Genomic DNA, 20,381 nt, shown 5'->3' on the forward strand with positions numbered 1-20,381 from the left:
TGGGGGACCCCCCTCTGACCCGACTCCCGGCAGGGTGAGCCGAGTGAGAAGGGCCCCGGACCATCGTGGGGTGGCGGGGTGGACCGGAGGCGGCGGAGGCTTCCCCAGCTGAGCCCAGAGCGCCAGGACGCGAGCTCCCCAAGCGCGCCCGTCTCCCTGCACCGAGGGTGGACTTTAACCCAGGGCAGGAGGCCGCACGTGGGGCTGCGGGTACCGCGGGGCCGACACCCGGGGCTTTAGGGGGCGTGGTGCGCAGTTCCACGGGGCGAACCCCCGAGCCCCGCCCGGGGACGTGCGGCGTGGTGCGTGGGTCCCTCCAGCAGTGAACGGGCGCTTCCACTCGTGCGCCGGCAGGCGGCAGTCAGGCCAGGGGGCGGCCCGGGCGCGAATTCATCAGCGCGTGTGCGCTCATAACCTGAGCGCTTTTGTTTGTGTGTTCAATTATACGTTAAAAGAAGAAACAAAACTACTTCTGCAGGCAGCCCGGTGCTAGGTACACCCTCCATCAGCGGCTGAGGATCCACTGGGGGTGGGGAGGACACAGTGGTCCTGAGTGGAGACAAAACGGATGCTCAGCCCGCATGGCGGTGGCACCGCTGGACAGTGTCCTGCACGCCGCTTGGTCCAACCCGTCCTGTAGGTCTGTATTCTCGACCTGGATGGCATACCTGCTGGTTCACAGGCTGGTCCCAGTGCTGGACAAACGTTTCAGCCGTAAGAAAAGGCTCTGTTTTAGGAGGCAGCTCCTGGCCAGAGGTCCAGGAGGTGTTCAATATCAGAGACAGATCGATCAATAACCCTGGCAGCATGAGAAATATAAGATGTGAGATGTGATCCAATCACTGTGCAGAAACCACTGAAAATAGACCACCTGCCTGGAGGAGCTGCAGATTCAAACCCCAGCTCCGATCCTGTCTTGCCACAGCTTTCCTGGACTTGGTTTGCTTCTCCATAAAATGGGGAGGACACTCCCTTCCTGGTGCTTTGCAGTGAGAAACGTGTGAACTACACAGCACTATTTCCCTCCCACTGAAGGGGCTCTGGGATGTCTCTGTAAACAGGTGGGACTCCCCGTTTTAATAAGTGGACTTCACCCCTCACCCTGACTTGACCCACCCCAGTCCCAACTCTGATCCTGATCTAGCGTTAACCACAATGGCAGCCCCAGGCACAGCATGACCTTGCCTTCTGCAGGAAGGGCCAACTCCTACTGCCCTCTTGCGGTGACGAGGTGATGTGCTTCTTCCTGGTCCCTCCTCCAAGCTCCGCCCAGCCTCCAGAACTGACCCTCCCCGCCGTGTGCGCTCTGAGGCTTCCAGGGTGACCCAGGTCCTTACCTGCCCCCACACATCACACACCGACACGGTGGAGGCCAGCCGGCAACAGGCCCTGCCAAGAGCCCAAGCGCTGACCACCCTGCAAGGGCTCGTCAGGTCACACCTGGCTGGCCCCCACAGCCCCTCTGAGGTCTGCCCTCTTGTCTCCTTGGCCTCTCCAGGGCCCCTTCTCCCTGCCCCACACCCAGTAGCCCAGTAGATGCCCATGGGGGGGACATGCTGGTCCCCAGGGTCAGACCCACAGAGCACTTTGGCGCCTGTTGTCCTTACCCATCTTAACTGCCCAGTCTGGTTGGTGCCCCTCTCCACAGTGCCCTTCAGGGGCTCCCATCTCCTGGGACCACCAAGGCTGGCATCAACACACAGTAGCCCAAGCAGCCCCCGGACTCGGCCGCCTCAATGGCTTCCTGCCTGCATCTCTGGTCACTGGCCGCTCTCCACCTGGCTCCCCACTGGGGCTCCCCATGGGTCAGGCCAGACTCCCTGTTCTCCCAGTCTGTCTCCCCTAAGCCATGTCCAGCCTACTACGTCCCAATGGCTGTGCAGGTGCCAGTATCCTGGGGCCACAACAAATGACCATAAACTGCAGGCCTTAAGACAACAGCGCCAGAGACCAGAAGCCCAGAATCAAGCTGTCGGCAGGGCTATGCTCCCACCAAGGCCCTAGCTAGAGTCCTTTCTGCCTCTTCCGGTTTCTGGTGGTTTCCTGGCAGCTCTCGGTGTCCCTTGGCCAATCACTCTCTCTGTCCCTGTCATCACATGGCCCTCCTGTGTGTCTCTGCCTTGATATGGTGTTTTTTATAAGGACACTGTCATATGGGATTAGCCCGTGCGCCCCCCACCCCCACGCCAGTGTGACTTTGTCTTAGTTACATCTGCAGTGACCCTATTTCTAAGTGAGGTCGAATCCTGAGGTTCTGGGGTTGGGACTGGAGCACACCTTTTAGGGACCACCATTCAACCCTGGGCCTGTGCTGGGCTGACAGCCCCAAGTGCCAGCTCCCCACCAGCCCCCCCTGTGGTCACCATGTCACAGATGTAGAAACCCCAGTGGAGGTGAGGGACCCCACGCCCGAGGACAGTGCTTGTGGGGTGATAATGTTGGGGACACTGGAAGGTTGGCGAGGGACTTCCCAGCGTGCCACAGGGGACGGCCCCCTGTATCACATGGAGACCTCATAGCCACCCTTCAGGGTAGTTCTAGAACCTTCCCCACTTTACCGACGAGGAAGCTAAGGCCAGAGGGGCTCGGGAGCAGCCAAGGCTGCACAGCTGGGTGGGGTCAGGCCGTCTTCCTCCCATCAGGGCCCTAGTACCTAAGCCCGTGATTAGGAAACGCCCTGTGTTGGGCCTGAGGCAGCAGCTTCTCCATCTGCCTGGCTGCCCTCTGCTCCCTGGGGCCCCTGCCTGTGAAGAAGCCTCCAGAAGGGTGTGGGCACAGCTGTCTGGGCAAAACCCCTGGAAGAGTTCTGGGGAAAACAGGGACCCAGATGGGGGTTCAGTGGAGATGCCCTTCACCCCCAATGTGTGCCAGACTCTGGAAGGCCAGGCAGATGGCCCCTACCCCCCAGGACAGGGTGTGCCCTGTGAACCTGGGAGCAGGGGAGGGTGTCCTCACGGCCCCATAACCAGGAAGGGACTCGGTGGAGAGGACCAGGCTCCTGGGGGACGAGGACTAGGGGCCCAACACAGCCGTTCCCAGAAGTCGAAGCCTGGAGGCAGAGGCAGGGTGGTCAGGGCCCCACCAGCATCCAGTGAGGGACGTGCCTACGGCGGGTACCAGTGGGGCACCGGACCAGGCCGGGCCCCTGGGCTGTCTTGGGGGAGGAAGCTGGCATCCACCTTCTTTGCTGTCCTGCCCACTACACAGATGGCAGCCTGTGAGCGGGAGGTGATTCCAGGGGATTTGTGGCATGTTCCCACTGTAACCCAATCCCCAGAGACCGTGAGGCCCACCCCTGTGGGGTGAGAATGAGGAAACCAAGGTGAGGCAAGCCAAGAGGCTGGGTGGCCCTGAGCAGGCCCTGCGCGGCTGCCCGGCCTCGAACGACCCTGGCTGGAAACCTGCCCTCGAGCTGGCGTCACTTCAAGGGGCAAGGGACAGGGCACCGGCTGTCAGAAGGCCCTGGGCCTCATCCCACCACCCCACGCCCCCAGGTTCAGCTGAGCTCACAGTGGGTGCTGAGTCACCGGGGGAAGGGGAGATGTGGTCAGCACAGGAAGCTTGGGCAAGGCCTCGCCCTCTCCACACACTGGGAGGGATGCTGAGAGCTTGGCACGGGGCCCGGCTTCCCTCCATCGGCCCCCTCGCCATGGCCTGGCTGCCGTTCTCCCCCCCCATCTGGCCTGGGGAAGGCCCGGGTGGGCACAGATGCCCATCCTCCGCCTGGGGAAACTGATGCCTCCATGTGCCAGGCAGGGGCTGGGGTCATGACCTCTGTTCCCTGGGGCTGGGATGCTTCAAACTGAGAGCAGGGTGGGGTGGCCCAGGTGAGCTGAGTTCGATCACTGGAGAAGAGAATCAAGAAGCCAGGTAGCCCACACCTGGGTCACACCTCAGCAGGTACCGAGTCCTGCCTGATGAGCGTCAGGGAGAGGCGGGCAGAGCAAGTGCAGGTGCACAGCACATGGGTGGGCGCATTAGCTGGGTCCCTAGGCAGCCAGCTGAGCAGGTGAGACCTGAATAGTGGCCAGAGGAGAGGACAGAGGCCGGGGCGCTGGGCTGCAGGGGCGGTATGGGCCACCCAATGGGGTATGGACTTTAGGAGAGGAGAGGAGGCCGCACCAGGAACCAGGCAAGGGACACAGGGGCCCTGGGGCCAGTCTGGTGGCTCCTGTGCATGGATGTGCTGTTTCCTGAGTGTTGCTCACTCACCTGCATTCACAGAGTGCCTACTCTGTCCCAGAAGCTGTTCCAGGCACCTGGTTGGCCACAACCCAGGGCACGAGGAGCTGCAGGACTTGTCCAGGCCTGGATGTGGGAGGGGAAGAGGGGAACCTGGAGGGAGGCCCAAGGGGCTTGCGGGACTGGGAGGGTGCAGCAGGGAGTCCCACTTAAGCCAAAGGGCGCCTTGGAGTCACCGGCTTGAGGATGGTCTTGAGGACCCTGAGAATGGACAAAGCCCCTGCCCAGAGGGGTACAGGAGGGGGCGGAACCCTCTACATGGGGTCGTGAGCCTGGGAGGCAGGGAGCTGTCCAGTGGCAGCAGTACAGCAGCACACGGCCTCGGGTCCCCCCGTGTGGTCTGAGAAGTGCACGTCAGGGTTGGGGCTGGAGGCCTGGACAGACAGTGGGGGGTAGTGGGGTGCCCCCCGGCAAGGTCCCTCACTGAGCAGGGTCTGTGCAGCCAGCCTCCTCAGCAGTCCCCAGCCCACGATAGGCCCTGCACCTCACCTGGTGAGCAGGTATAGCTGCAGGTACGACTTGGCTGCTCTTGGGACATGCAGGGGCCACCGGAGCAGGCCGCTGCCAGCAGAGGTTGTGTAGCCACCAGCTCTATCCTGGGCCCCCATCTGGCGAGACTGGATGCTCGGGGCCAGGCCCAGCCAGTGGGGGTTCCCCGCTCTTGACCTTGGTGGTGCTTCTGGCCACCAGCCTTTCATGGTCGGTATCCTGGGTTCCTGCCTGGCCACCCCGCAGCTTCTTAGGGACACCTCATTCGGGCCAGGGCTGGGGCAAACAGTGGCAGGTGAGGTGATGCCCCACTGCCACTGCCCCTGAGCTGTGGAGTGTCACCTCCCTGTGCTGAGGGACATGGAGGGAGCGCAGGCTTGTGGGCAGCAGAGGAGTTGTCCGCTGGGTGCCTGGGCTGGGCGGCCTCCAGGAGGAGGGAGAGAGGAACAGACAGTGGGGACATCGGGGAAAGGCTGCAGGGCAGCCCCTGGCGCCTGGAGGGGGTGGCTCCCAGAGGATGGGGGGTGGAGGGGTGTGGAGGCAGGAAACAAAGAGGGAGGTGAGGGGCCCCAGCCAGTGGAAAGCATCAAGTGACAGTTCCAACCCTGATTCGTCTTCCCCTGTGTCCCAGTCCCACCCCCAAGGCCTAGATGGGCAGAGGGAGCCCTGACGACCACCCCCCTAGCCCACAGCTCGGGATGGGGCAGGGGTGGCAGAGCCCCATGGCCGCCTGTGGGATAAAGGGCAGGCAGCAGCACAGGAAGAGGAAAAGCATCCGGGAGGCTGGACCCAAAGGGCTCGGGGGCAGGAGGAACCCAAATGCTCGGAGCCACTCCCTGGCCAGCCTCCAGACAGATCTCAGGGACAGAGGTGAGTCTTGATGGTCTACAGAGGAGCCAAGGCTCCAGGCACCCCATGCCCTTCATGCCAGGTGAGCACTCCCACACCCGTGCCCATCAGTAAGGGGCACGGGCTCCAGTGCTGTAGGGGGCAAGGGGCTGGGGCAGGACTTGGCTGCCCCAGGAGCGGGAAGGGGGGACACCCAGGGCAGCCTCTGGCCCCACAGGGGGCCCCTGCCTAGCGTTGCCCACTCCAGCTTAAACACCAAGCGGGCTGATCACACACACTTATGTTTGAAATTCTGAAAGTAGCAGACCACAGCAGTGCTGCAGCAAATGCATACCCTCGTGCAAAAGCAAACAAGACCCCATCTCACCCACATGTGGAAACCCACGCAAAGTGGATCAACAAGCTAAACACGAGAGCTAAAACTATGAAAGTCTTAGAAGAAAACACAAGGCAAACTTAACATGCTATTGATTATTTTAGACATGAGTCCAAAAACATGGCAGCCAAAGAAGCAAAGATAAAGCCTTCATGCATCAAAGGCCATTATAAGAGTGAAAAAACCACTCACGAAACGGGACAAAATATTTGCAAATCATGTATCTGCTAAGGCTCCATCGAGAACAGTAAACTCAACAGAAAAGACAAACAGTCCAATTTTTAAAATGGGTGAAGGACTCGAATAGACACTTCTCCAAAGAAGATACACAAGTGACCAGAGAGCCCATGAAACATGCTCAATGTCGTTAGTCATCAGGGAAACGCAAAGCAAAACCAGTGAGAGGCCGCCTCACGCCCCCCCCCCCCCCCCCCGGGATGGCTACAATTTAAGAAAAGAGAAAATACCACATGTTGTGAGAATAGGAGCCTGGGTACCACTGATGGGAAGGCAGGGAGCGCCACCGCTGGGAGAAAGAATCTGGCCATTCCTCAAAAGGCCAAACGTACAATGACTGAAGGAGCGGCGGCAATCCCACTCCTAGCTCTGTTCCCAGGGAAATGAAAACATGTCCACACAGAAACAAACAGGATGTTTGTTTACAGCAACACTGTTGACAACCGCCAAAAGGTGGAAAGGACCAAAGGTGGTCCATCCATGCAACAGAATGTTACTCAGCCATAAAAAGGAATGAAGTGATGGAGGCCGAGGCCTGGACGAACCTTGCAAACCTCGTGTTGGGAAAGCAGCCGGTCACAAAAGGCCACATCACGTATGAGTTTTCTCCTGCACCCAGAACAGGCAAACCCAGAGACACAAATCAGACAAGTGGCTGCCAGAGGGTGGGGGAGGGATGGGGACTGATTAATGAATATGACACCCCAACCTCCACCCAACACAGACACCCCACCCCACCTCCATCTTAACGGCCATGCCAACACCTGCCCTGGGCAGACAGTGCACCAGGCTGGGCAGGCGGGGGCTGGGGGGGTCTGGCCTTTGCCCACAGCTAGGTGGCTGAGTGGTTAATATGTTAATTTTCCTAGGAGCCGGAAGAGACTCTGAGGAAGAGGTGCCAGGAAAGCATGGGAAGCCAGGGGCGTGTGTGGAAAGGCCTGGCCCTGGGGCCCGGCTGCCCTCACTGGCCTCAGTCATCCGGAAAAGCGGCCTGGCCTCTCCAACCTGGATTCAGGGAAGGTGTGGCCGGAGGTGTAGAGGGAGAGTGCAGACTCACTATGACATGGTGCCACCAGGCCCCTAAGGAGAGCCTGGCCCCCAGGGCAGAGGTTGTAGCTTGGCTGGAATGTCCATGCCATGACTCAGCTTTCTTCATCTGCCCAGGGGTTCCCAGGCCTTGAGAATGGGGGAGCCTGCATGGCTCCATCAGGCCCTGGAAGGTTCCCTGGCACCCAAGACCTGACCCCGGGTCAGAGCAGAAGGCCTGTCCTGCCACCCTCCCTGGGCACTGCCACAGCGACCCTCAGAAGCCTCTCTGGGTTTCCAGTATCCTTTTCGAAGCCTTCCGTCTGCATGCACAGCAGCGTGGCAATTGCCACCCCTCCAGCCCACCGCCTGTGCCAGAGACAGCTGGTGGGAAGCCAACAGGAGCCCCAGCCGGCTGGGCAAGGGGACACATCCCTGGAGGCCCCTTGGAGCACAACCCAGGGCCTGCCTGCACCTGCAGGGACTGGAAATCAAGGAGATGGACAGGAGGATGGGGCAGGTGGGGGCTCCTGGACGGTGGGGGAGGGCAGCGCAGTCCTATGAAACCACCCCCTCGCCAGGGGTGGCTACACCTCCCTGGTTCCCCACCCCCTTCCCTTTCAGAAAAGGGCAGCCTCAGTTGGGGGGCTGGCCCAGGACCAATGTGGGGGACCAGGCACTGGAGCAAGCTCTGGGATGGGTGCTGCTGGCTTTCTCCACCCTTCCCCTGCACAGCACCCACTTCCCCATGTTCAGGGTTCTGGGCCCTGGGAGGGGCCTGAAGCACCCAGGAGGAGATGGGAGCCCCTCTGGAAGCCACCTTCTCCCAAACTTGAAGGTGCCCCGTGGGGCTGTGCAGATTAGAGCCTTGTAACCTGAGACCCGGGGTCCATCCAGATGCAGGGCCAGGTCCCCTCGTGCTGGGACCTCACACGGAGACTTTCTGATGGCTGAGCACTCAGAGGTCCAGGGGGACCCCCATTAAGGAGCACCAGAGTCCTGAGAGGTGGGGCTGAAAGTCTCGGGTCTGCAGGCTCCTGGCCCCTGCGGGGCCCTGGTCTGGATGAGGCCCTGGCTTAGCCTCCTTACCTTCTTCTGATTACCTGCAAGTTGATTTCCCACGAAGGGCACCACACAGTAGCTGTCACTCGGCACCCCCTTAGGTCTTCCCCGCCCACCCACCCCCAGTCAGAGCCCACGCCCTGTAACACTCTGCCAGGATGGGGGACTGCAAGGTCGGTGCTCGGTCAGCTCTCCCTCTGTGTCCCTGTGAGGGGGAGCCCCCAGCAGCTCTGCGTGGGCAGCCAGGCTGGCCCTGGGGCCCCCAGCCAAGGCAGACTCCGTCTAAGGGGCTGTGGGCCTGGGGGACGGTCCTCTCTCACTGCAGGGCTCCCGCAGAACCACGGTGTCCCCAGCTGACTGCCCCCAGCTCTCCCAGTGGGACCTGAGGAGCCCCGCCCCTCTGGGAGGACAAAGGCCAGACCTCAGGCACCCCTCAGATCACTGGGTGGGGGATCACTGCATGGGAGGGACCCAGCCCTGGCCGTGGGAGACCCTGAGGGGGCAGCGACACCCCAGCCACCCAAGCCCACATGGCCCAGCCAATGTGAGTGCCAGCGGGCAGGTGGGGGTGGTCTCTCTGTGGACTTGGCATCTCAGAAGGGGGCTTTGGGCCAGGAGGCCAATACTGCCATTCTGTCCATCCCGTTTTATTGTGGGGGGGTCCCACAGGCTCCTGGAGCAGGTAATCCTCCATTGAGGTGCTCGGCCCTCCATTCTAGACGAGCTGGGATCTGTGACAAAGCCCACAGTTGCCAGTGCCTCCGCCTCCTGTAGCCCCAAGGAGACTTGGGGTGTCATTCCAAGTTGGTGAGGTGGCAAGTGTTCCTGTGGTCCCAGTTGTCCCCCACCCCCAAGCCTCACCCCCTGCTGCCTCCTCAAACCTTAGCTCTTTCCAGCTTGCAAAGAGAACAGTGGGGCTTGAGCGCCTTGCAGATCGTCTCACCCCCACGGGCCAGTACCTGCAGGGTGTGGGGATGAGACCACCTTGGGACCTGGCCGTCCTCCCACCCCCACGACCCGGTTCTGGGTGCGTGAGGGGAGGGGCAGCGGCCGCATCTGGCTTCCCAGGGCGCGCAGCCACACAGGGAAACGGAAGTTCTGAGGGGGTGCCGGCCTTGCCCAAGATCGCCCAGGCAACGCAGGGCCGGCGGCTTCCCCAGGCCCAGCCCGGGAGGAAGCGCAGGTTTGGATGGGGGCTCAGATCCCAGGGTGGCCTGGGGAGGGAGGTCTGCGGGCCCCAGAGCTGAGCAGGGGAGCGGGAGACGGGAACTCCATGGGGTCTGCGGGCACCTTGCGGCATGGGGTGCAGGTGGGTGCGCGCGGCCCCGGGCGTGGGGAGCGAAGGGGATCACTGCCGGGAGGTCGCGGGACCCCGCCACGCTTGGAAGACAGCGCGCACACAGGGGAAAATGAGGTGGCTGAGGGCCGGGCGGCCCGACCGCGGGCGCGGCGGGCGCGGGGCTGGCCGGGCGAGAAGCCACGTCTCCCGGCTGTGGTCCGCGAGCGGGCCCCTCCGCCCGCGGGAGAACCCGGGACGCGCCGTCGGGGAGCACAGGGGGCGCCCCTCCCGCGGTGGCATGGGGTCCAGGCGCGGCGGCATGGGCGGCGCCAGAGGCCGTGACGTGCGCGGGGGACGTGCCGCGCGAGCGACCAGAGCACCGAGTCGCCCCCGGCGCGGGCCCAGCAGCCAGGCGGGCAGGGACGGGCAGAGGCGCGCCGGCGAGCGGCGGCAGGTAGGCGCGGCCCGGATGCTCCGCGCGGGCCGGGGGCCGGGATCCAGGACCCTCCGAACCGCCCGAGCGCTGAGTTCGCGCTTTCGCTCCCCTTGCCCGGTCCCCTCCTGGTCCGGGGATGCCCGGGCACGGAGGAGCCCCGCACCTCCCGCAAAGGCGGCCCTGGGGAGCCAGCCGCGCCCCCTCCGCGTCCTCGGACCCGGGTCTCGTGATCTTGTCTGATCCTGCCGGGCGCCCCTCCGTCGGGCGGACCTCGGGGAACGGGCTCCGGCTAGGAGGTGGCTGCGCCTGGCGGTCCCGGGTATAAATATAGATCGGTCCGCAGCGGCCCGGCGCGCGGGCTATATTTGGTGGGGCCCCCAAGCCGAGGCAGTGGGGAGCACATGCGCCGCGGGAGTTCCTCCCCTCACCTCCCCCCACTTCTCGCCGCCGCCCTAAACACTCCCCGACCCACACCTGTCCTCGGGCGACGGCTTTCAGCCTAGACTCGGGGAATTAGTTCGCCTCACCCCGTCCCAGCCCCTAGCCCGTGGGTGAACCAGGCAGGGCCTCAGGGGTTTCAGTTTACTTTTGTGAAAAATGGATTGATAATGCACCTATCTGGGTTCTGGACCAAGCTGTATGAATGGAAGGGAAACAGGTCATAGCCACTGGGGTACCTGGAGTCTGAATGAGGGACAAAGGGGCACCCCAGAAGGCCAGAGTGCTTCTCTGTCCCAGACGCACTGAGCTGCACGTCCAGAGGAGCCTGGGCTGACAGGCTCACGCTGTATGGTGACCATGGCCTGGCTGGGTGGTCTGACGGACATCAGATGGCAGCCGGACCTTCCTCTATACAACCCGGGACCGAAGGGCTTGTCCAAAGTCAGAGCAGGGGTGGATGCTGTGTGGCGGGGTGGGTCCCCCTGCCTCATGACCAAGGCCCAAGGGTCTACTAGGAAGGAGGAGAGCCGCGGGGCTGTGGAGGTTGAACTGGGCTTCGTGGGGTGAGCAGGGGTTCACGAGTTGTTCCCGTTGGGAGGTCTGCCTCCAGAGGGCCTCAGGGGCACTGGTGGCAGTGCCCAGGCAGGTGTGGTGTGGACAGAGCCGGGGTGGACATTGGGAAGCCTGGTCCCAAGGCAGTAATGACCCCATGTGACCCCGAGCAGGGCCTGACACGCAGGAGGCAACCTGGCTCTGACTTCAGCTGGACACCAGGGGAGGTTGCGCTCCCCAGGGCAGTGGCCGGGGAGTGTGTGTGGAGGAGCAGTGGGCTCCCACTCACTGGCCCTTCTGGGTGGTGGTGAGTGGAGAAGACGCCACACAGCCATCGACCCATCAGCGCGTCTCAAGGTAAGGCCTGGGCACAGTGGGCACGGGCCGCACTGGAGGTGGGGGGAGGAGCATCGTTGCCTCAGTCCCCATCTGTGAAGTGGGCCGTTAGGAGAAGCCATCCCAGAGATCCGGGGTCGAGCGCCCTGCCGAGGGAAATGAAGCCGGTCCTACCCTGGGGGAGCCGCGGGATTCCGTGTGGCTCCGCCGCTCGCTGACTCCTGCGGCCCCGAACGTGGGCCGCGCGGGCCGGCTAATACGGTAGCAGACGGGGAGGGCGCCTACTCCAGGCAATACGGCGTCGGCTCCTCCCTTGGCACGGTCACGTCCCCCACGTCCCTCAACCAGGCGAGCGGCCGGGGCGGAGCCGGCGGAGCATCCTCCCTTCCCAACCCTTTCCCCCGTCTCTACCCAGCTGGGACCCACCCAGCCCGGCAGGGGTCGCCCGACCCCACCTGCACCCACTAGGCCCCATGCAGTGTTGGTGGGAGGGGCCGTCCTGGCTAGTGGGACTTGCTGGGGCAGAGACTCCTTTTGAGCCTTCGCCTTAGGGGACTGGCTTCAGGGTGGGGACTGCAGACAGCTGAGGAATAGGACCAGGTGGCCACGTGGCCGGGCGGGCAGGCAGGCACTCCCAGGCTGGGCAGGGGCCAGGTGGGGAGGGGAGGGGGCTTTGGGCTCCAGCTTCCACTGCCTCCCAGCCCCTCGCTGACCTCAGAACCTTCCAGGGGGGGTCTGACAGGGCCACCCACAGCCACCAGCCCGTGGCCTTCTCCTCGTTAAGTGGGGGATGGTGTTGGAGGGAGAAATGACTCAGAACCAGGGACTGGCCGGGTGCAGTGTCCAATCTGGCCAATGAGGCCAGTGTTCCCTCCCCCGGGCCCTGCAAGCAGATGAGTGCACCCTAGAGCTTGCAGGGGTGCCAGCCATGCACTGGGGGGTTGTGTGATCAGCAGAAGTGGGGTGGAGGGCCCAGGCCAGACCCCAGCCCAGCGCCAACCACCCACCTCCCCAGAGAAAGCCCCTGGCACTTTCCTCATCACAGCTCCGCACACAGGTGGGGGGGTATCTGGGGTCCTGCGCTGAACCTGGGAAGGTGACAGTGTCCCAGACCTGCTGGTTACCTGTTTGCACAGTGGGCAGTGAGGGAAGGAAGGAAAGCCCTTCCCTCCTCTGAGGACACAGAAGCCTCTTGGCTGGCGGCCACCCCCACTGGCTTCAGGGGCCTTGGGGCTGGCTCTTTCCCCAAGTCCAGGAAGGAATATCATTGCCCGTTTCCTGCATCGCAGGCCAGAGCTAGTCTCCAAGGCCTGGAAGTCCAGCTAGATAACTGGCCAACCTCCTCTAGCAGGAGCCTTTAATCACTGGGACAGGCTGCAGGCTTTAGGGCCGGGGATCACTGCACTGCAACCAGGGGACATGGTCTGCCCTGGGGGCTGACTGGCTAGACACAGGACCCCAGGTGGGCCTGGGGCAGGGGGCATGCCAGGTGCACTGGGGTGGCTGTGCGCCTGCAGCAGGAAGGGGTCCCCAGAGGTGGATGAAGCCACAGGATGTGGGCTTGGGGGTGTGAGGTGGAGATGCAACAAGGAGCAGATGGGGTGGGGCTTGGCACTGTCAACACCAAGATGGACTTCAAAGCCGAGGAGGGTAGGCAGAGGAGGGGCCACTGGGGAGAGGGGTGACCAGAGACGGTGGCAGCCTGACCTGGCAGGAGGCCAGGCCCAGAACGGGCGGCTGGGACGGCCAGTGGGCCCCAAGGGAGCAGCCTGCAGGGGCCCACCTTGGGAGGGCACAATGGATCCTCCTGAACTGGTCAGTCCAAGGGTTCCCCCGTGCACGCCTCCTCCCGCCTTCCGCTGCTCAGCTGCCAGTTGCTCAGGGGTTGGGGCCTGCCTGACCCAGAAGCGGGGACACAAATCCTACCTGGGAGATCAGCTTTCTAAAGCCCAGAGAGGATTATTTCTGGGCTGGGACATGGTTCGCATGCTTCCCCAGGAGGGTAAATGTCACGAACGGTCAGCCGGCCAGGCCACCGTGCACCACTGATATGCTTGGGGTGCCTCCCAGCGCAGGGCTGTCTCCTCCCCCCTGGGTCCTGACTGGGCAATGGCAGGGTTTTCGGTGAAGCATCAGCTGCACCAAGGTGGGCTGGGTTGATGAGGCCGTTTGGCTTTTGGAGGCCTGGCCCCTCGTCTACCCACCGTACATGGGCAGAATCCCTTTCCCCAAACCTCAAGCCCTCTCCCCACACCCTCCCCAGCTTGTCCACTGCCCGGGCATTTTCAAGTCAAAACCTCACTGAGGACCAGCTGGTGTGAGGAATGGGGTAGGGGGCCATTTCAGTGCGGCTGGCCCCGCAGGCTGGGGGTTCGCTGGGAGAAGTATTTGAAGAGCCTCTGGGCCGACACGGGTGGGTAGGAGAGAAACCCTGCGTGGCCTTGATTCAGGCGCAGAGGGCGGGCCCTGACCCAGGTGAGCCTCACATGGCAGCCACACGGGTCTTCTGGGACCCACACAGGTCCCAGAACGTGCTGTCCCCAGCTGGCCTCTGGGTCTGGCACCGCTGCTTGTGCCTCTTCAGTATTCTAGATGCTAGTTCAGGGGATGCCCCGTGCCCCACAGGCAACTGGTGTCTATCTCCTGAGGACCATGGGGGCCTCCAGGGAGGGTCCAGCCATAGCGGGCAGCAGATGAGCAGAGCACAGGGCCAACATGGTGGGGGCGTCCATGGTCCCCTGGTGAGAGCGTCCAGGTGTGGCGGGTATAGCCAGGCAGACCGTTTTGCTGTGTGACCCTGGCTACAGAGCTGGGCTATTCCTAATTGTTGGTTCCAGACACACTCCCCTCCTTGGCTTCTGCACGGCCCTTCTGATGCATTTACAAAGTGCAGTGAACGTCAGGGCACAGCCCAGACAAGCAGGATTCTGAGCACAAGCAGCGCTTCAGGCACCCATGACCGTGACCCGTCCTGCGTCCTGGTCCGGGGTGCCCACGCTCTCTACCGGAACTAGGGTCACTGCATTGCAAAGCATTCCTACAGGGTATATATTTCTCAGTTTTTTTGTTTCAAGTTACCCTGCTGGGTGTGCCTCAGAGACCTTTTAAACGAGAGGCTAAGGTGAGTTGGGACAGTGGCCGCCCCGCACCCCCGCAGTGTTTGGCTGCAGGCAGAGGCTGGGTTCTGGAGAACCCAGGGCTGGGCCCAAGTTCTGGCTCTGGCTCCCTGTGTGCCTCAGATGCGGAAGGGGGCCACCCCGGGGGCTTGCCAAGTCACAGTTCTGTGGATGCTTTTGCAGAATGGGGGCTCCCTTGGCTGGGGCGCCCTGTGCACCTCTCGGCTGTGTCCCCCCGACGGATGCACAGCCCTTGGTTCTAGAAACGGCCCGTGCTGCTCACTGACGGCCAGGACTCCTCAGTGTTCAGGGCCCGGAGCCGTGGGCAGGGCCCGAGGGCCCTGGGGGCTGGGTGCCATGAGACCCTCTCCTGGGTTCCCAAAAGCAGCACCTGTGCCCCTAGCCAGGCTGGAGCAGCACAGGCTCTGACGGCGGGCCTCTGGCCCAGACTGGGGGGCTGTTCTGCTCCAGTGGGCTGTCCGTCTAGTCATCACCCTGACCACTAGCTGGCCCCTGGGGGTCGGGCTGTCCCACAGCGGTGCTCTCCGGAAAACATCCCGCCAGAGGGCACAGCACCTGCGGCCAGGATGCCCGGGGTGGGGGAGGTGCAGGAGGTGCGCATTCCCCACATTCCTTTGCCCCCACACAAGCTGTGCTCTGGGTCCAGGTACAGACCATGTCCTCACTCGGGTCCTATGCCAGGCTCCCTTTTGTGCCTTAGATGTGGAAGTGGGCCACCCAGGGGACTGCGCCAAGCCAAGGGGTGGGTCTGAGGAAATGGCAGGGTGGAGCGGGGGGGGGGCGGCAGGAGGAGCGACTGAAGAGCTTGGGCAGCAGGGGTGCAGCGCTCGCTGCAGGACTGGCAGATGTGACACATCTGGGTCTTTCCCCAGACAGCTGGTTCACTGCACACCACCAGTGGGGACGGACCTGAGCTTCAGCGGCCAGCGGCGTGGGCTGGACTGAACAGGCCCCAGGTCTCAGGCCTGCCCGAGTCCCCTTGGAACAGCTTCTGTCGGGTGAGGTGCGGGGACAAGGCCACCAGGCTGATGGGGAACGGGATCTCTGGGGCCAGGAGCAGCCAGAGGGACTGGGACGAAGATGGAAGGGGAAGGAAGGGTCTCTAGCTGGGAAGCTGGGTCTGGGCTGCCGCAGGTGTGGGGCCTGCGGTGGGCGCGGTCAGCCTGCTCCAGGGGGCTGGATGGAAGGAGCCTGCCCCTGCCCACCCTTCCCTCGCCAGAGGGGGTCCAAGTCCGTTGGCAGACATCCCTCCACCTGGCTCAGCCTCTGCCGCCCGGCCCAGGTCTCCCCTTCCTGATTTACACGGAGGCCCCTGCCTCCTCCCAGAAGAGCTGTGGCCTGTGGATAATTACAGCGGAGCAAGCGGCTGGGGGCGACCAGGGGGTCCTCCTGTATGGGCCGGGTCCCCACCTTCCCCACCTGCCTCCTGGGTGGTGGTGCTGTCCGCCCCAACAGCAGGGCCAGCTGCCCAGGCGTAACCCCTCAGGCTTCTGGACACAGCAGCTGGAATCTGCCCTCTTCAGGAGGTAACCTGAGACCTGGCTGAGCCCAAAAAAGCCACTGCCCTTTAGAGCCAGCTGTGTGGGGGCCACCAGCCAGACGGAGGGAGGAGGGGCCGCAGCTGCTGGTCACCCCAGACCCTCCTGCTGTGCCCAAGCACTGGTGACATAGGTGAGGGAGGGCCAGAGGCCGGCTGAGAGCATCAGGTGCGTCCAGAGCTGAGCTCCTGCTGGGGGCTGAGGCCTGAAGGGAGGGCGGCCAGCCCCCCGGTGTGTCTGTCCCCACACTGCTGGGCTGTGGCTGGGAGGACCACCTGACAGCCCACTGATCTGGTCTGCTTCTTTGTCAGGGACGAGCAAGCAGCCCTTCTGGCCATGGGAGGGGCCGTGGTGGACGAGGGCCCGACAGGCATCAAGGCCCCAGATGGGGGCTGGGGCTGGGCCGTCCTGCTGGGCTGCTTCGCCATCACGGGCTTCTCCTACGCCTTCCCCAAGGCGGTCAGCGTCTTCTTCAAGCAGCTCATGCATGAGTTTGGGATTGGCTACAGTGACACAGCCTGGATCTCCTCCATCCTGCTGGCCATGCTGTACGGGACAGGTGAGGGGCCATCTCCCCGGGGTCTGTCGGGCCCGTCCACACAGCCGTGCAGTCCCCGAGCACGGGGTCCGGCCCCCTCATGTGCGGGTGGCAAACACAGGCTCCTCTCGGTGTGAATTGCGCTCCGTCTGGGGGCTGCCCGTGACCACACTCTGGGCAGCGGGTACTCCTGGTGTCTGCTGAGCTGGGGGTGTCTGCCTGGGGGGCGCAGAGAGGCTGGACCCCACCACTCAGCCTGTCCCCGCAGGCCCGCTCTGCAGCGTGTGTGTGAACCGCTTCGGCTGCCGGCCAGTCATGCTGGTGGGTGGCCTCCTGGCATCCCTGGGCATGGTGGCCGCCTCCTTCTGCCAGAGTGTCATCCAGCTGTACCTCACCACAGGGGTCCTTACTGGTGAGTGGGACTGGCCAGCTGCGGGCTGGGTGGGCAGGCGGTGGCACATCCATTCCGGGTGGCCACAGCTCAGGCTGACCAAGGAGAATGGGGCGGTGGGTCCCCTGCCACCCCACCCCCCGGGTGCCAGCCTGCCCCTCGTTCCCCATGTGTGTCCTGGGCATGTCAGTGGGTGACCGTCTTCCTACACCAACACTCCACACGTAGAAGCCTGTCCTGGGACAAAGGGGCAAGGCCACTCACCTGCCCCCCGCCCCTCCCCCAGGCCTGGGACTGGCGCTCAACTTCCAGCCGTCACTCATCATGCTAAACCGCTACTTCAGCAAGCGGCGCCCCATGGCCAATGGGCTGGCGGCGGCGGGCAGCCCCGTGTTCCTGTGCGTGCTGTCCCCGCTGGGCCAGGTGCTACAGGACCAGTACGGCTGGCGGGGTGGCTTCCTCATCCTGGGCGGCCTGCTGCTGAACTGCTGTGTGTGCGCCGCTCTCATGAGGCCCCTCGAGGTGCCCCGGGCGGGGGCGCAGGCGGGGGCAGGGCTGGGGCCCCAGCGGCCGGCCCCCCGGCGTCTGCTGGACCTGAGCGTCTTCAAGGACCGCGGCTTCCTTATCTACGCGGCGGCCGCCTCCGTCATGGTGCTGGGGCTGTTCGTGCCGCCGGTATTCGTGGTGAGCTACGCCAAGGACCTGGGTGTGCCGGACGCGCGGGCTGCCTTCCTGCTCACCGTGCTGGGCTTCGTGGACATCTTCGCCCGGCCCGCCGCCGGCTTCATCACAGGGCTCCCCACGGTGCGGCCCTACTCCGTCTACCTGTTCAGCTTCGCCATGTTCTTCAACGGCATCACCGACCTCACGGGCTCCACGGCGGGCGACTACGGCGGCCTGGTGGTCTTCTGCATCTTCTTCGGCATCTCGTACGGCATGGTGGGGGCCCTGCAGTTTGAGGTGCTCATGGCCGTCGTGGGCACCTCCAAGTTCTCCAGCGCTATCGGCCTTGTGCTGCTGCTGGAGGCCATCGCCGTGCTCGTCGGGCCCCCATCGGGAGGTGAGGCTGCGGGGCCGGGAGCCCGCCCTGCGCAGGGAGGGGCTCACTGGGGGAGGACTGAGGGGAGCCCCCCTGCCTGGTCCAGCCCCCACGGCCAGCAGCTGTCAGGAAGGAACGGGGACCCGCTCCGTCGGCTGTGGGAGGGGCGGGCGGCCTGGGCCAAAGGCAGGACCACACCCGAATCTCGGGTGGTGCTGCCGCATCCCCGAGACATGAAGGGGATTCAGTGGGTGCCTCTGGCCCCTGGCTGACGCTGTCCCCTTGGCAGGCAAACTCCTGGACGCAACGCACGTCTACCAGTACGTGTTCATCCTGGCGGGGGCCGAGGTGTTGACCGCGTCCCTGGTGCTGGCGCTGGGCAACTTCTTCTGCATCGGGCGGAGGCCCGCTGCGGACGCGGAGGGGCCGGAGTGCCCCAAGCCCCCTGCGGACGGCAGAGTGGACTCCAGGGAGGTGGAGCGGTTCCTGAAGGCAGAGCCTGAGAAAAACGGGCAGGTGGCTCACACCCCGGAAACGAGCGTCTGAGCCGGAGCCCGCGGGGCCCGTTCGTTTCACACAGGACTGGTGTGGGAAGCGGAGCGTCACCTGTACAGTATTTGTCAGGGAAGGCGGCGGGTAGGAACCAGGTCATTCCAAGCGGATCTGCAGTAAAGCCAAGTCGAGGTCACCAGCCGTGTGCACCAGGTGCCTAGCCTGCTGACCCCTGAGCAGCCTGCTGACCCCCGAGCAGCCGGTGCCCAGTACTGGGCTGAAGGACCTAGACACCCACGCTCGGAGACAACACGACTTTAATCAGAGGGTGGGTCCGTCCCTGTCCTGTCTGTACCCTGCACCCCAGCCTGGGCCTGAGTGTCTGGGACAAAGCTCCCTTCCTGCACCTGTGGAAGGTCTGGAATAAACCTGCATGTGGGAGGAGCCAAGTTTGGTTTAACGCCGGGTGGTCCACTTTCTCAACAAGCCAAGCGGGTGTGGTCCTCGTCAGGGAGCACGGCCGCTTCCTAAGTGCCACTGGTTCTGGGCCCTGCCATGCTGGACCCTGACAGCTCGGCGCTGTCACGCGGGACCCAGGCGGCCAGTGCCCCTACAAGGTGTGTGCACTTGAGCTGAGACGTGTGTTCACTACTGTGTTTAAAGAAAATGGTCTTCCTGCCTTCCGTTTATTCACCCCTCAGCTGGCTGAGAGCGAGCGGCCCTAGGCGGTCAGCGCCCGGGGCCGGAATCTGTCCCCATCGGCCTCGTCCAGCCCTGCCGGCCTCGCCCCGGGACCTCACACCCACCTGCCCTCGTGGCCAGCACGGCCTGCGTGGCTGGGAGTGCGATCAGAGGCCGCTGGGGCCGCCTCAGTACGTGGTGCGTCGAGGGCGCTGGGGACGGCAGCGGGCGCCCTGGCGGGCCGAGTGCAGCCGGAGAGATGCCACCTCCCTGCTCCTCTGCAATGAAAAGCAAGCGAGCGCTCACATCGGGCTGGGGCTGCTAACCCTACCTGATCGCGGCCCAGGAGCTCTGCGCAGAGGCCCCTGCAGTCCCACAGCCCTGGGACCCCACCTGTCACCCCTTCTGGCCCTCTGTCCCCTCTGCCAGGGGTTAGGCTGGGCAGTACCGGCAGCCACAGGGTCAAGGCATGGCCCTGCACGTGGTGACCCACCTGTGCCTGGTGGGCCAGGCAGGGCCCCTGGGCAAAGCTGAGGCTGTCGCAGGCCCGTGTTCTGTGCAGAGGCGGAGTGGGGCCCTGCCCTCCCCAGCGCCCAGGGTGTTCACACCTGCCCCCCCCAGGCATTCACACCTGCCCCCACCCCTTCAACCTGGCAGCCTCCTCAGGCACTTTCACCCCAGACCTGCCGATTGGCCTGAGCACCCCACAGTGTCTTCCCCCATGACCCTGAGCCGCCTCACCCTGGCTGGCCAGGAGCAGCAGGCGGTGGGTGTCCCCTGCTGTCCCCACACCAGTGACCAAAGGGCCTGGCCCACGTGAGGACCGGCAAGCCCCTAAAGTCATGCCCTGGTGACACTACTACTAAGCTAGCTCAAGATGGTCAACATGTCTGGATCGTCCCACGGGGGTGAGGCCCACAGCTGGCCCGGGGCTGGGGTCCATGCAGTCCAGGGAGGGTGAGAGGTCCAGGCCCCCCCTTGACCTTGGGAACACGGCCCACATGCTCCCAGCCATCACAGTAGCAGCAATACCGCTGGACTAAGGCTTGACTAGAGGCTGACGCTCGGGGCCAGGGAGAGGGTGAGCAGACAGCTTTATCTGCCTAGTTTTCTGGTTCCAGATGTTTCCAGCTGTGCCCAAGACACAGAGAAAGGAAACTTCCTGTTCTCAAGTAGTTGTGGCCACCAAGGGCCCTAAGGGTCGTTGAGGGGGGCTGGGAGGGTAGATGGGAGCTGATCC

General features: G+C 63.9%; 1 protein-coding gene across 12 annotated transcripts; it reads left to right on the top strand.

The window, feature by feature from the left end:
- The first annotated feature begins 9,371 nt into the window (after positions 1-9,371).
- Positions 9,372-18,696, top strand: SLC16A3 (solute carrier family 16 member 3). 12 transcript variants are annotated; one of them, XM_033089021.1, is made up of 6 exons: positions 9,372-9,464; positions 15,335-15,460; positions 16,312-16,559; positions 16,807-16,950; positions 17,216-17,989; positions 18,258-18,696. In XM_033089021.1, exons 3-6 carry the CDS (start codon positions 16,337-16,339, stop codon positions 18,512-18,514), a joined length of 1,398 nt encoding a protein of 465 aa, XP_032944912.1. In that variant the 5' UTR covers positions 9,372-9,464; positions 15,335-15,460; positions 16,312-16,336; the 3' UTR covers positions 18,515-18,696. The 12 variants fall into 12 exon arrangements, with proteins under 12 accessions (XP_032944912.1, XP_032944921.1, XP_032944915.1 ...); XM_033089030.1 differs by having other exon boundaries at positions 9,393-9,464; positions 15,339-15,465; XM_033089024.1 differs by having other exon boundaries at positions 9,394-9,464; positions 15,339-15,460.
- The last annotated feature ends 1,685 nt before the right edge of the window (positions 18,697-20,381 follow it).

Source organism: Rhinolophus ferrumequinum, chromosome 21 (genome assembly GCF_004115265.2).
Source record: "Rhinolophus ferrumequinum isolate MPI-CBG mRhiFer1 chromosome 21, mRhiFer1_v1.p, whole genome shotgun sequence".
Lineage (NCBI taxonomy): Eukaryota > Metazoa > Chordata > Mammalia > Chiroptera > Rhinolophidae > Rhinolophus > Rhinolophus ferrumequinum.